Here is a 15733-nt window from a genome sequence, read left to right on the forward strand (position 1 = left end):
ATGCACCATCCCAGAGCCAAAGCGGGACTATGTCAGTATTGTTCATCCCTCTGTGTCTCAGGTTGCCATCCATGCCCGTGGTGTTTGAATGTGTGGCCCTGAGTGTTTGGCAGGTTTAAATTTAGCCAATTGATGTAAGCAGCATTCCAGCGACAACAGACACAGGGACACACTCACTGTTTGGCTTTAGTGTGCGTACGCAACCCGTCGAGATCAGGGGCGGACAGACTACGAGGTGCAGGTCGACCCGTGAGTCTCCGTGTCTCCACTCCAGGACACAGGTTACACTGAGGGACACCACAGCAGGTACGGAGACGCGTTGCCCCGGGCCTGTTCTGAGTACTGCAGAGTACTGTAGATGCTCTCTGAAGTATGTTGATGGTATTTTAGACCTCAAAGGAAGTCAAGTGTTTTAAGAAGCTAAAATAATGATCCTTAGATTTGAATTTTTTTTTTTATTCTGTTTGATAGGTGTCTTTTTAGGAACCTACCGCAGGTGATACAAAAGTAATTTTACTCTGATTGTAATACATTTTAATATTAATTTTATATACTTTTAATCCTAATATAATGCATCACAGTGATTTAAAAATATATTAATAGAAAATGATCATATTAAACACAAGTGTAAATCATAACAGACATGGTTAACCTTATATTATCAATATATTCATAGTTTTGATGTTGGTAATATTAATTCAATAATTATTATAATTAGTTGAGTACAACAATTTATAGCTCGATATTCACCTTGACCTTTGGCCAGGTCATTAATCTCATGCAGTTAAATTCAAACTCAACAGAGGATTACATAATGCACGAGAATCGGGAAAGAAATTGGGTTTAAGTCAGACAGGATGTGCTGAGCAGTTACCGTTCTGAAGATCCTCAAACGTCAATGCGAGTGTAAAGATAGATTGACTTTATGGACTAAAAATATCAACGTGAATGTGATTGGAACAGGAGAAATTAAAGCAAAGCTGTAATTTTTGTCCATGTAACTATATTGTCTCATTAAATCCAGTCTTGTAATATTTCTCACGAAGAGACTAAAACAGATTTAACAGTTTGTCTTTCGACAACTGGTTGAAAATGACCTTAGACGTTTAGGGATCACTGTAGCTACGACCTGTCAACAAGTGGCCTCTGATGTTCCGTGGGGTCACAGTAGTAGGAGGGGACGGGTGTCAGGGGGGTGATTCCATTTCTTATTTCTTCACATGTACATCCTGTGTCCTGTATATCATTTCAGTCCTGCTGAGTTCTGCGAGCCCAGCCAAAGCCACAATGTCACAGTTCTGTACCATGCCTGCGGTGGAGAAGAAAAGGTGCGCAGCTGCCATTTGCCAAGAGGTCCATGGCATCAATGGTATGAGCATAGGCTCAACTAACAATACACACAGCAGCAGGAGAATATCCATTCTGATCTAGGTTCAAAATGTCATGGCTACTCTCCAGCACCTGCCATAAATAAGAGAATAGGATTTTCTATACCGTGAACTCCTTTTTTTTTCCTTTCCTTGTTGTCCTTTACAAATGGCTATTTCTGGATGGGTGTGTAGTTGGAGGGAGGGTGAAGGGGGTGTGTGGAGGCCAACTGTGTAGCTGTGAAGTTTTGTGACAGCTGGTGTACCGTCATACCGTCACTATTGGTGGACAGAACTGGAGTCAATGCAAACTCATTGTCAGGACTGGACTCATTATCACAAGATCTGTTATTGTCATTAATAATAATGAATTATTATTATTAATAATTATAAAATTATTAACTGGATTTTATTAATAATAATAATAATAGTTGTATTTGTCTCATTTACTGGGCAGTATTCAAACTGAGTGGACATTATTGCTAAAAATCGATTGGAAAAAAGAGCAGGTCCAAGTACAGTGCCCTGAGGAACAACTACTTTAATTGTATTTAACTGTGAGGAGATTCAGTAAAGGTCAATGTCACGTATGAATGCTCCTGTGTCAGAGTTTACATTGACATTGTGTGGATGCGACTAAATAACTGAAATAATAATCCCATTAGTGAATGAATACAGTTAGTTTTACACAGCTCGAGTCATTTATCAGCTGATTAATTGCCGTGGTAATATTGAGCATCCCAAATGTTTTGCTTGACAGAGTACAAGATGGACCTGGGGAAGAAGCTGAGCACTCCTAAAGACATCATGTTGGAGGAGCTGTCGTTGCTCTCCAACAGAGGTTCACGACTTTTTAAAATGCGACAAAGGAGATCTGACAAGTACACGTTTGAAAGTATCCAGAATGAGGCGAACACCCTGCTAAATGTAAGTCACAGTGTACGGATTTATTTGTCTGGATCCTGGGTGTGTGTGAGTGGGTGTGAGTGGGTGTGTGTGTGCATGTGTGTGCTGTTTGCAAAGCGCATTTATCAGGAAATATGTTCTTGACAGAAGTGTTACAACACAGACTGATAACAGAGACATGTGCCTCGTGGCTCCTCCATTCTCAGAGCAGATCTCCTGAGCGGCTGCTCTGGTCTATCAGTGTGTGTTGATGTGTGTGTGTGTGCGTGCGTGACTGCTATCAATGAAACAACATTATCCAAAAACTATATTCCGAGTGTGTGCTTTATTTTTGTCTGCAGAATGACATTTTGGCTGAGAATGCACACACTATTGAAATTAAAGTGGAGGCGCCCACTAGTGGAGAGGCGGATAATGCAGAAAACCAGGTTTCAGGTAATGATGCTGCTGCTGAGGCTCTTTGTGTGGTCAGTCTTTCACAAGACTTGAAAATTTAAAGATTTTTAAACACAAATAATGTGTTAAATATGAGTCAAACTCATTTATTTTTGCTGTTTGTTGTTTTAAACAAATTGTTTGTGTTGTTTTCTATATTTGACATTAATACCACTGTTGCACAAACATTTCTATCTATTTGCTGGATGTAGCAATTTGTTATTTATTCTATTAAATAACCGTGAATGTTGTGTTGAGGCAACACTTTCATATGGCACTTGATTATCACCTGTGGTGTCACAGGAATGGGAAATCTGAAACCCAGTTTGGATTGCCCTGTAATGATCGCAATGCACACATTAAAGGGAATCAATAGTTCCATGGGTGATGCTGAAATGATGTCATCAAGCAGCAATCAAATAAGGCCAACTGGTGACGTAACTCTTCCATACTAGTCTCTGTCTCCTCTCCTCTCATTTCCTCTCCTTTCCTCTCCTGTATGATTGCACCCTCAAACTATGTGCTATTTTAAGAGCTCAGATTGTAATGATGGACAACTCAGTGTGCCTGTGATAAGCACATAATCCTATTCAATGTGAATGTGAGTGTGAATTGTTGTCTTTATTTTCGGCTCCGTGATTGACCCTGAAATTAGGGTTTGGGCAACATTTGGCAGTTATGAGCTTGGTCGGGAACTAGACTAAAAGATGTCATATGCTATTGTTTGCCACCATCTCTTCTTCACAGATGTCACTGCAGAGAAGGTAATCACTACAGCTACACACAAATGCTATCACTCTCCCTGGGAGGAGGCCATTCTCCACGACCCCGAACTTGCAGAAACTCTCAAATTAAATATGCTGACACCAGAATCACGACAAGAGCTGCCTGAATACAAGTGCTTCAACCGGTGAGAAAACAGTCTCAGATAAACAGATAAACACTTTATTGACACTTTTTATTGACACTTTGTTTCAAACTGCAGAAAATTTAAAAAAAATTAAGAACACTCTTTATTGACACTTTGTTTCAAACTGCAGGGTTGCCACCCCCTTCGGGGGCTTTGACAAAGCTCCGAGGGGAATTACTTTCAAACTCTCGGAGATAGACCTGAATCCACCCAGATACCCAGAGCTCCAGGAGCCGGGGATTAAACGACCCACCTTCAACAGGACGGCCCAAGGATGGATATCTGAGGGCACCCACCTCATCCTACCCACCATAGTCCTGGAGCCCGCCCAGGTCCCAGAGTCTGACGACCTGTAGACGATTTAACAATACCCTGCTGTGATGACAGGGAGTCGGCCAGTTAGAAACCATGTTCATGCCACCAATGCCACGCTTTTATTCTTCAGTTGTTTCTTCCACACAGATGTAAACAAACAGTTCACCAAGAAAACATTTTTAAAAAAGCAGACAGTAACCCAAGAACCTCAGAGTCTCGGCAAACCCTAATGAAAATGTTAAGTTTGTAGAAGTTCAAATGAAAAGATGTAAATAAAAGAATATGATTTATTTATAGTTGGCAAAAACCATTAAAACTGGAACACACAGTGGGTTGAGTCTCGTGCGTTTATTTGTTTGTTTCCTTCAGTCCATTATATTATGTTTAAATTTCCAAGTCATCCTGGAATCAGACACTGCCATTAACATGACAGATTAAAAATAAATAACATAATAACAAAATAATAGAAAGTTCAAAAAGAGAAAATAAAAGTGTTATCCTTTACAAACGCAGGTGAGTTTTAATGAGGTAAGTAAAGTCATTTCCTGTCAGGCAGACCAAAGACAACAAGAAGGGGCCTTCAAGGTAAGAGTGTTGTTATTTTTACGGCATATGATGTTACCCTAACAGATAAGATTACTTTCACCGAGTTTGTATTATGTTGTGTTTGTTTGTTTGAGCATTTGGGGGATCATTGTCGAAGTACAACACTTCGCTAACTGCTAAAGCGAGAGAGCAGAGACATGAAACAAACTCCAAAAATAAGACGCCGTTATGTGTCCTCGGGGAGGCGTCGGTGCAACTGCTAATTCCGAGTCACAATTAGAGAGAGACCAAATACAATTATGTGGTAATCACAGACACATGTCTGTCGCGAACTGCACCTGTGCGGTACAGTAGACCCCGACCGCACAGAACAGAATTTACTTGTGTCACGCAAGAAAACGGCGCAGCAACAAGCTGAACTTAGTGAACTCACAGCAGCGTCCCTCCCTCCAGCCCCCGGCAGTTTGAGAGAGTGCTGCGCCGTTAATTATGAAACTAACAGGCTGATCAGAAAGACTGAAGGACAACGTGTCACACAGTACTCTGTCAAACTGTGCCTCTCTGGCTGCTGAGTAGATGAAAAATCAGTGGCTGAAGCTAAAATATTTGTGCCTATTCCGGTGTAAAATGTTAATAATTTGATGTAGTAACAGGGATAAGAATTAATGTGGTTTCACCCAGCTGATGATTTAGAGCACACGACCTGCTTTTATAGCTCCCCCTTCAGGGGATGTGGAGGAACTACTTGCTCTGTGTTTACAAACACGGGGCGGCACATTTGTGCTCATTTTGCAGTTTGCTAACACCAAACAAAGGCAGACATGACACAGTGTTCTGTCACACTGCTCGACATTTACCAAACACAGGCAGGCTCTCAGTCCCTGGCTGCAGTGATTATGAAACCAGCGCAGTCACGTGACGTCCTTTTCCCATCATCGCCGTGACAAGTTGGAAGCCTGACCTTCTGCCAGCGCTCAGTTGGAGCCACACGGGAACAGAGGACTGCAGCACACCGGCAGTGCACCGGAGGCGACACTAGGGGCGGAGTTTGACCTCTCAAGTCTTGAAACATCACTAATCCCGGTCGGACGTTCAGGCACAGGCCAGCAGCAGCAGCAGCAGTCAGCCTGTCCCGCACTGAAACGGACCGTTTTGTCAACCCAACAGCAGCAACAGCAGGAGCAACATCAACAACAACAACACCAACAGCAGCAGGAGCAACATCAACAACAACAACAACAACGTCCCGTCCTGCTGTGTGCGGCATCGTGCACTGACCCTACAGGGCTAACGGCTGCTGCTCGGACAGGTTGGCCAATGCTGCACTGGAGCAGAGAGTGCGTTGCGTGAGTCGGGACGGATCTGCAGTCATTTTTAGACACTTTTACTGCAGGTTCCGACCGAGAACTGGTGACATTTTCAACGCCTTCGTGGAGGAGGAGTGGTGAATGGAGGTGAGTGCGTTTGTTCTCCCACTGCCTGGATGTAAGTTGCGGCATTTTTATGCTACAGTAGCTGCCCCCCCTCCCTCCCGTGTGTGTATGTATATATGTACATATTTATATACATAGAGTTGAGTGGTGGAGGGGAGGAGGCAGTGACTGGCAGAGTGCCCGCCTGCTGCTGCTGCTGCTGCTGCTGCTGCTGTGGTCTTGTTTGTTTGGCTTCAGGCAGAAAACAGAAAAACACAGGCTGGTTATAAAACACCGCTTCAATAAACGATTTATGTCCTGTCCCTGAACCTGACACGGCAGTGATGGTCGTTGTTACACCATAGGATGAATCATGTGGTGTCAGGACTTTCTGCATGAACACACACGTCAACTTACATTTATATTTTCAATGTATAATGCTTAAAGATAAAAAAAAACAGTGGAATAGAAGCACTGTGTCTGTAAATGAGTGAGATTCAGTCACTGAAACGTCAACATTTGTTTTCTTTTAAAGCCTAACGAGGTGATGACATGTCATGTTTACATGTAATGTCGCATATAAATTAACAGCTTTCGAACAATTTACCAATGCTGCTCGTCTTTATGACTCTAAGCTTTGTTTTATGTAATATAAAGGCGAACTTCGCTTATAAATAGTGTAATAAAAGGGGTTTTATTGTCTATGTCCTGGGAAAGGGGGCGGTTCGATGAAATTGAGGACAATATAACCAAATTATTCTTTATTTACTTATAACAAAATTATTTCAAAAAAGCAGAGAGCAGAGTCCACAAAGCTTCAGTTTCAGGTGTGAACAGACCTGCTCTGTTGAATGCATGCACTCGTAAATAATGAGAAATTCACACAGTGGAATGTACCAGAGTAGAATAAGAACAGCTGAAATTGAATAAAATAAAACACTATATAAATAATTCTAAAAATGATATAATAATGTAATGTAAAATCACATACATACATGTGCAGTACTACCTTATAAAGTCAAAAATAAATAAAAATGCACTTTTTAAAAAAAAATATTATTCTCTGTTTAGCATGTGCTAATTTATTTAATCAATTTTCCTAATCCGAGGCTGTTTCTCAGGGTACAGTGTGAGAATGTGGTTCAAACAGTGTTATTTTTAGTTTATATTTTCTTTATTCAGCAGCCTTCCTCAGAAATGCTTTGCTCTGAACTTGTGTTTTTTTTGTTTTTTGTTTTTTTTTCAGATGCAGGAAATAGCTCCAGCTCTTTGATCCATTCTTCTGCAGTTTGTGCATCGTGGTGCAGACCGGTGTGTGTGCGTGTGTGCGCAGCTGTGAGCCACCATTTTTCATCGCTCATCCACAGAGTGCGCTCAGTTGGCTGTTCAATGTCCAGTAACACACGGCTGAAGCTCCCCTGTGGCTGATCTTCATGTTTTCAATCAATTGCTTCGGAGATGTGTGGCGGTGAGATGGAGAAAACCCACGAACACACAGTCGTAGCAGCTTCCACCTCCCAGCATGTCCAACTGTAGCAAAGCTCCCTCCAACCCTGGAGAAGGTAGACGACATGTTCCCTCTGTCATCTTCTAACGAATTACTCATTACTTATTAAATTGAAAAAACAAAACAAAAAACCAATAGCTGATTTTTTTGTTGATTGTTGTCGATGTTTTTTTAGCTGCAGGTTCCAACTTTTTGTTGATTGTTGTTGATGTTTTTTTAGCTGCAGGTTCCAACTCCACAGCATGGGTGAAGATGTTCAAAAAACATGTTCTTTTAGCTGCAGGTTCCAACTCAACAGCATGGGTGAAGATGTTCAAAAAACCTGGCGGAGGTCTGCAGAAGTCCTACCAGCCTGGGAGCATGCTGTCTCTGGCACTCTCTAAAGGCCTGCTGAATGAGCCTGGACAGAACAGCTGCTTTTTAAACAGTGCAGTGCAGGTCAGTGAGATTTTACGGACACGTTGTTACGGAGCCTTAAACGACTGATGTCACCACACAAACACGTGTACACACATATACACTCCAATGAATCTGAAAAACTTAATTTTGTTTTGGAAAAAAAAACAAAAACAATCTTAATTTATTTGAAAGTCACCTGACTATGAGCATGTCAGTATGTCAGTAAACACAGTGACATCAGCTCAGTGTCTATGGTAATAAACATTATCACATTCTAACATCTCCAGCTGTGATTTAATGATGTAAAATTATTCATTAATATCTCACTTGCCCTCACACAAACACACTGACATTATCAACTTTATAAACAGGCTGTTGAAATGTAATGTACCAGGCTGAATTGATTATCTAGATTAGGGGGTGTCAAACTTAATTTCACCTGGGGGGGCCACGTCAGCGATACAGTTTTCCTTTGAAGAGCTGGTAGTGACTATAAGACTTCATAGCTGAGGTATTAATACATGTTTCTGCGATTAATTATATATTTATTATTTACACATGTGATCTAGATTGACGACGCTTCATCCATTAAATCTAGATGGACACTTTTTTCTGGTACTTTTCATCTTCCTACCTGTGAAAATGTGATCACAGCAAGAAAATCTGACATGTATTCCACCCCAGATGGGACTCGAACCCACAATCCCTGGCTTAGGAGGCCAGTGCCTTATCCATTAGGCCACTGGGGCTTTTTACTGCAGGCTAACTGTGTTTTAGTCGATCATTAAAACCCGATAACAAAATGCTTGGGTCCAAAAGATCCAAAAGATGTGTGCTCTAAAAATAGTTTTGGGGATAAACGGCTGTATATGTTTTAGCAGTCACTAGATGGCAGTATTGTAGCTCATTTAATTAATCTCATACTCACGTCATTAACTAGGAGCAGACATTTTCTTTCACTCATCTTCAGTTGTTTCAGCAGCATTGCTCGTGGTTCTACTCCCTGAAGTATTTACTTGACGGTTGAAATCAACATCATAATGACCTGTTTCCACTGTTTGATCTTCCAAACCTTTAAATAAACGGTTTCCTGGTTTCAGCAGCTACTGTTGTGAATTCTTGGCAGGTGCTGTGGCAGCTGGACATTTTCAGGAGAAGTTTCAGGCAGCTCTCCGGTCACTTCTGCCTGGGCGACGCCTGCATTTTCTGTGCGTTAAAGGTCTGTGGTTTCACCTCTGTTAACTGGAGTCGGTTTGTGCTTTCTGAATGTTGTCGCTTTTTTTTTTATTGATATTTATTGTTTTTTTTTCAGAGTATATTCAGCCAGTTTCAACAGAGTAGGGAGCGTGTACTGCCCTCTGACAGCCTGCGTAACGCCCTGGCTGAAACCTTTAAGGATGAGCAGCGTTTTCAGCTGGGCCTGATGGACGATGCTGCTGAGTGCTTTGTACGTTGACACTAAAACCATTCCACAAAATTGCTGTATAAAATTTTATCGACACGGTTTCCCCTGAGTCAGACTCAAAGTCATCATCTTTTATCATTTAGGTCGATATAAGAAGAAGTGGGTATGTGTGTGACATGATAAAGTATTATTAAAATATAAAACACAAAATTGAAAAAAAAAATTTAAATAAGAAAATAGCAAACAGTTTATAGTAAAATAGACGTATCTAAACATTCTACTTTTTTTCACATCTTTTGTCTTTTATTTCATGCTATGTTAAAGCAGAGACTGTGATTGGCTAATTTTAACAGCACCTTTGTATGTTTTGATGTGTCTTCTCTAATTAAGTCTGTTAATTATTGAGTCCATTAACAGTGTCAATTTTTTTTTCTCTGTTAGGAAAACATTCTGGAGCGAATACATTTACACATAGTGTCGGACACAGTGACCGACGGCTGTTCGTCCAAATCCTGTATCACGCACCAGAAGTTTGCAATGACGCTTTATGAGCAGGTAAGTGAGCTGAGTAGTTTTAAAGATTGGTTTTACTGCAGTTTGTCCAAGATGAGTACCCATAATAGTTAGACAGTGGCTGTAGTTGGCTCATTCAGGATGACATTTTGGTGTAAAAATTGCTTTAATTTTGAAATATTGTTTCTGTTCTTTTTCAGTTTGTGTGTCGCTGTTGTGGTGCATTTTCTGATCCACACCCATTTACAGAATTTGTCCACTATGTCTCAACCACTGCTTTATGGTGAGAACATCAGCCACATATCCAGTAAATGTTCTTTTCACAGATAGCAGATCAGCTTTGTATTATCTTCTTAAGATTAGACTAACAAAAACAAACAAATAAATCAAAAGGAAAAAAAACATGCACAAAAATGTTTCAGGTTGTTATTCTTTATGTTTTTGAACAGCCAACAGGTAGAGCGTATCCTGGCTAAAAACGAGCGACTCAGGTCGGACATGTTTGGAGAACTGCTGCAGGCAGCAAACAACACAGGTGACCTGCGAAGTTGCCCGGTATGTCGTTGATTGTTGTTCACTGTGATTAAATTATTTTTTATTCTCAAAGGAATAAAAGAGTAAAAAGAAAAAACAAAGCCTGAGTTTAGTAACTACAGCCTGCAGAGTGAACCTGCTACTCTGTGCCTCTGTGACATTGCACTTGAAGCAGCCAGAAGTAGACGGTGCCAGACGAGTGATAGATATAAATAGCACCGAGCTTATCTACTGTTTTTTCTTTTTTTTACTGTAACTCCTGCCACTGTCTTCACTTCTCTGTTTATTAGAGGAGTGAATTAAAGCCCTGTAAAAACCTGCAGTATCCAAAACTGCCTTTTTGATAAATGATGCAGATGTAAACGTGTAAATGCATTTACAGAAGGACACGTTTAAAAATGAAATAATTTTGCAAAGAAGATGAAGCAACATGAAGCAACAATATCTAAACACACCGTAGTTTGTTTGTTCCTGTTGTGCTGTTTGTCATGAGTACATCAGTGCATTTTTATAAAAAAAAAAATGTTCCTGTTGTGCTGTATGTCATGAGTACATCAGTGCATTTTTATACCATGACAAAATCAATTCCTTACGTACGTTTCTTATATGTAGGGTAAACGGTAAACAGACGGCAGTTTCCTCTTGTGTCGAGACATTCATTGTGTTTGTGATTCTCCATGTGTTTCTCCACATCAACTCAGAGTGACTGTGGTCAGAGCATCAAGATCCGGCGTGTGCTCATGAACTGTCCAGAGATTGTTACTATTGGTTTTGTGTGGGACTCTGAGCAGTCTGACCTGACCGATGATGTCATACGGTCACTCGGCCCACGGTTGAACCTGTGTGGGGTGAGTTGAAACGAAACTCTCTGAGTGGCTGTTAGTTAGATGGAGGAAGGAAGTTACATTTACATACAAGCTTTTCCATAGGACTGTCAAATGAATAAAATGTTTAGTCTGATTAGTTAATCATCTGATGGTAATCGAGGATGATTAATCTTAATTTAGTCTAGATAAATCAACATTTGAAAATGACAGGGTTGTCTATTGCCAGAACAGAAAGACAAAGACAAGCACTGTGTTATCAGGTTTTCATTGTCGGAGAAAAAAACGATAACAATTCTTGCAGATCACATAATTATGCTAATATAAGTCGGCCGATATTATCGGACATCCCTTGTAAATACCTGACACATACGTTGTCCCTCCTCAGGATTTAGAGTCTGTCAGAGTGGTATATTCAAAGATCAAACTTTAATTTCTTCTCCTTCAGCTTTTCAACCGCGTCACTGATGAAAATGCCAAACGCACTGAGCTTCATCTGGTTGGGATGATCTGCTTTTCCAGTAAACATTACTCAGCTTTTGCCTATCACACCAAATCTTCCAAATGGATGTTTTTTGATGATGCCACTGTAAAGGAGGTCAGGAACTTTACATTTAATCCCTCTTTTGGATCAAAACATCCACTGCCTTTCACCAGCTCCTAAATCACACCTCTCTTCCTCCCAGATCGGGTCCAAATGGAAGGACGTCGCTTCGAAGTGCGTCAGAGGACATTTTCAGCCTCTGCTTTTATTTTACACCAATCCTGAGGGAAGTGCGGTGTCCAGTGAAGATGCACTGAGACAGACCACGATGTGTCCCCGGTACAAAGGACAAGTCATTGTTGATGTCACAGGTAGGACAGCACTGATTGTCTGTCTGTTTTATATGGACCTGGAATTGTTGAAAGCAGGAATTTATTAAAGGACTAAAAAAAACATCAAAAGGGGAACAAAAATGTATATTAAAAACTCTTGATATCTTGATATTTGACACTTTGAACATTTCTGTGGTTGTGTGCGATAGACATTTTAAATGTGGTATTTCAACAGTGATCAGTTTCACGCCACCTCATTCATTCTCCTCGTCTGCTTCATCATCTGAAGATGACTCTGCTGCACACAGATTACCGCCCACGCTCTCTGTTTAATCCCCGCTCCTGTGGCCAGGCACATGCACTCTCTCTGTCTCTCAGGCGTTTTGGAGGCTAGCAATAAATTCTACTGGGAGTTTGTCAGCATTGTTCAGTCTGCTAACGATGGATCAGCGTGGCTGTGTATTAGTCTGGTGAGAGGACAGGTTGACTGGCATGGGACAGAATTCTTACAGGGTTAAAAAATAAAAACGTAAGTCACTTTTTTAAACAGCATTTATACTTTAGATCTAGCGTTACTTACTGTAAATTGTACCTATAATCTTTCCACCGAGATGCTATGTCATTATTTCTGCATTTGAATACATACATCTTCGTGTTTGTCATGCAACGCTTACATAAGGTGCACTTCCAGTGGCGTACCAGAGTAGACTTTTCATTTGAACTACATAAAAAGTCAGCTTTGGGCTCATTAATCCATAATACTACGGCTTACTCTGTGCTGCAGCCACGCACATGCAGACGGAATTGTGTGTATTTTAAAACCACACGTTTCACAGGAGCCGCAGGCAGAACTGATGTCCAGGAATACATCTGGATTGTTCTGTGGAGTCGGTGAGCTCGGCTTTGATAATAAAGACCTGGTCTTTTTAACTTGATGACTTAGATGTCACTTTGATGGGATTTGTCTTTTTTGTTCCCAGGCCTATTATATCTCAGAGAGCAGCTTCACAGTCCACTGAAGTACTGTGTTCTTTTCTGTGACTTCTGTTCTTCTCAGGAAAACATCCTCTCGGCTGTGCCAACAACGTCCAGGAGCCGCTTTTGGAGAACCTGCAGAGGTCAGGGGAAACGTCCAGAAAAGAGAGAGGGCATCGGAAAACAGAGCCAATGAAACACAAAGGTACAGCACTGATTTTCCAGAAGTAAGAATGTGAAGTTTCTGAAAAGTTACTCGGCGGCTTTTTTAGAGATGGCTGACGGAGGATCTTCATCTTCTTCAGAGAACGGACTGAAGCCCTGCGTGGACCACAAGATCAAAAACCACCCTCGGACCGAGAAGCTCCTCAACCACTCAGGCAGAGTGTCTCACGAGTTCCACGGACAGTCCTCCAGCACGCAGGGCAGTGGACAGAACCAAAAATGCCACACCTCCCCGACTCACCCCGATGAGGACGGCTGTCCGGAGCAGTGGGACAAATGTTGCTCAAGTCACAATAAATCCAAGTCCAGTTGGAGACCCATCAGGGAGGTGTTAAATGTGGACAACGTACTCAACGAACTGGAGCAGCGGCGTCAGCAGCAGCTGGACAGCCCCCGACGCAGCAAACCTTCCACTCAGGACAGGACGCACCCTGAACCAAGTCGAGGCCGCGATCGAGAATTTCTACGAAGCAGAGACGATCGCAGGCAGAAGTGTTTGATGACAATTTACGAGGACGAGCTGAGGCACGAGACGGAGAGCCACAGCTCAGTGGAGTCGGAGAGTAAGACCAGCCAGCAGAAGTGCAGCAAACTTAGAGGTGGTCCAAAGACGCTGCTGCACAGTGAGACCTGGACCATTCAGAGGACAGAGTCTGGCTATGAGAGCAGTGATAGACTCAGCAGTGGCTCAACAAACCCAGACTCACCTGGGGTTGAAGGCTTTGCCTCTAAAGAGTCCAGGTTAACGCCAGAGACACAGCAGCAGAGGTAGGAACAAAGATTCTTTTGTGCATCACAAGTTAAGGTTTGAAAATTAGGCCTGAGGAAGAACTGACATCTTCACACACTGTGGAGAGAAGACCAGGACACTGACTGACTGAAACGACAGACATTCTCTAAAATCAGTTCATTTTTCACTTTTAATTGCAGTAATATTATTGTGCTGCAGGGGGCAGCTTTTTAAGAAACGCATCCGACGCAACTTTCTTCTGGTCCTAACACTGAACTGTTTTTTTTAAATTAATTTTTAATTTTTTTATGTATTGGGTGATTATTAACAGGCACAAACTGTAAAAAGAAAATGTTGAGGACGACTTCATGAACATCTGGTCTTCATCCTTCTGTAAACATGACAGATATAAACCTTTTTTTTGTAGCGTCCTTTGATTAGTCATAGTTAAATACAGTCCACTCTGAGTGATTTTAGTCTTTTATTTCCAGCCAGCTGCATCAAAAAGGAGGGGACGCAAAATCAAGTTTGATGTCATCGTCACCGTCACACAACAGTAAGTTTAACAACATCATTTTGACAGAGTTTCTGTTGTTGAAGTTTGATTGATTGATTGATTGATTGATTGATTGATTGATTGTCTTAAATGCCTTCAACCTCTTACGTCACTAAATGGTGTTGAGTGGTGTTGATTATCGTTGCTTATAATATTAAAATAGCATAATGTTAACAGAAGAATGTTACTGTTCAAAATACAACATTTTGTTGATTATCATACTGTGTATTTTATTTAACTTCTTAACTGCCCTCTGGTATTAAAGCAGCCGATACGTGAAATGACATTAAAAAGTGAGGTTGATTTTTGAGCTCAGACTGACTGGTATTTACTCCTTTACCTAATCTGGCCTGTAATCCCACTGAGGCTCAACAAACTAGATCACAGCTGGACACAGACATACACTGTTTGCAGCACAGTGCAGGTCTGACACACTTGATACTGAGTAGAGAGTGAGTGCGTTTGCAGTCACTGTTTCCAACCACCAGAATAAGCTCTTATCCCCGACTGGAGCTCTCCAGGGCAACAGCAGAGAGAAAAAAAATAACACATCTATTTTTAAAAGAGAGGAATTCAGCAGCACAGTCTTCAGCTGCACTGATGCAGAGGCTGAGCTCACTGAGACTCAGACGTCCAGCTGTGAGGAAACACTGCTACTGCCACCCTGTGGCTACAGAGAGAAACCGTTTTTTTAACTCATGGCAGGGCCGTGATTGTTGGAGCTTTACATTTTTAATTTCTGAGAAGAATGAATGTGAACTCAAAGATTTTAGTCTAACATTAAGATGTTAAAAAGTTAGATTTTTTGTAGTTCGACGTCTGCTTCACTGCCAAATCTGCAGCATGAACAGAAAACACTCAGAATTGATGTGGTCTCACTTTAATGAGGTACGTAGTTGGAGTCAAAGGAATTGGAAGCATCATTTACATCTGTTTACAGTAATAATAACATTACTGTAGTAACATAACACAGTTATATTCTTCGTCATATAGACAGTAAACAGACGACAGCCTGCAGACGAGTGTAACGATAATAATCCAAATATTGAGGACTCAAAAGAGTAACTCTGTTTTCAAATTAATTTCTTTACGACAGATAGTTTTGCATTTGTAGTACAGCTATAAAATACCTGTGTTATATGTTATATTTTTTACACATTTAAGGTTTCATATCCCTGGCCTGTGGTCTATTCACAGTACCAGAGCTACATATTCCTATTTTATCCATACAATATATATAATATAATATAATGGTGTTGAAGCAGATGTTGACAATGTAAAACGAGCAGGACATTAATCAGTAGAAGGAGTTAAAATAAAAACATTTTCCTTTTTTTTTCAGGTAAACATCAACATAG

General features: G+C 41.1%; 2 protein-coding genes and 1 non-coding gene across 4 annotated transcripts in view; 2 read left to right on the forward strand and 1 right to left on the reverse strand.

The window, feature by feature from the left end:
• The first annotated feature begins 152 nt into the window (after positions 1-152).
• Positions 153-4262, forward strand: myoz2b (myozenin 2b). Of its 2 annotated transcripts, none has more exons than XM_008316877.2 (6): positions 153-306; positions 1253-1369; positions 2128-2294; positions 2615-2708; positions 3456-3618; positions 3749-4262. In XM_008316877.2, exons 2-6 carry the CDS (start codon positions 1288-1290, stop codon positions 3972-3974), a joined length of 732 nt encoding a protein of 243 aa, XP_008315099.1. In that variant the 5' UTR covers positions 153-306; positions 1253-1287; the 3' UTR covers positions 3975-4262. The 2 variants fall into 2 exon arrangements, with proteins under 2 accessions (XP_008315099.1, XP_008315100.1); XM_008316878.2 differs by having other exon boundaries at positions 174-306; positions 1253-1328.
• Positions 4263-5682: 1420 nt separating this feature from the next.
• The window catches only part of usp53b (ubiquitin specific peptidase 53b), a 13979-nt gene continuing 3928 nt past the window's right edge, over positions 5683-15733 (forward strand). The window contains exons 1-14 of the mRNA XM_017035492.2: positions 5683-5933; positions 7138-7453; positions 7676-7836; positions 8924-9016; positions 9110-9244; positions 9644-9757; positions 9916-9998; positions 10165-10270; positions 10951-11097; positions 11522-11671; positions 11760-11928; positions 12947-13069; positions 13137-13857; positions 14311-14409. Of these exons, the coding sequence (XP_016890981.1) occupies positions 7414-7453; positions 7676-7836; positions 8924-9016; positions 9110-9244; positions 9644-9757; positions 9916-9998; positions 10165-10270; positions 10951-11097; positions 11522-11671; positions 11760-11928; positions 12947-13069; positions 13137-13857; positions 14311-14409 (2141 nt within the window). The 5' untranslated portion in view covers positions 5683-5933; positions 7138-7413. The remainder of the gene's footprint in view (positions 5934-7137; positions 7454-7675; positions 7837-8923; positions 9017-9109; positions 9245-9643; positions 9758-9915; positions 9999-10164; positions 10271-10950; positions 11098-11521; positions 11672-11759; positions 11929-12946; positions 13070-13136; positions 13858-14310; positions 14410-15733) is intronic.
• trnar-ccu (transfer RNA arginine (anticodon CCU)) lies at positions 8474-8546 on the reverse strand. The gene has a single exon. It is a non-coding gene; the product is annotated as a tRNA-Arg (tRNA).

The sequence above is a fragment of the Cynoglossus semilaevis genome, chromosome 9, assembly GCF_000523025.1.
Source record: "Cynoglossus semilaevis isolate Cse_v1.0 chromosome 9, Cse_v1.0, whole genome shotgun sequence".
In the NCBI taxonomy this organism is placed as follows: Eukaryota; Metazoa; Chordata; class Actinopteri; order Pleuronectiformes; family Cynoglossidae; genus Cynoglossus; species Cynoglossus semilaevis.

Bases quoted from the DNA above. Each gene is read 5' to 3' on its own strand.
- myoz2b (XM_008316877.2), top strand. From the start codon at position 1,288: ATGTCACAGTTCTGTACCATGCCTGCGGTGGAGAAGAAAAGGTGCGCA. The intron at 1,370-2,127 runs GTATGAGCATAG...TTTGCTTGACAG, and splicing joins AGAGGTCCATGGCATCAATG to AGTACAAGATGGACCTGGGG. The intron at 2,709-3,455 runs GTAATGATGCTG...TCTTCTTCACAG, and splicing joins TGCAGAAAACCAGGTTTCAG to ATGTCACTGCAGAGAAGGTA.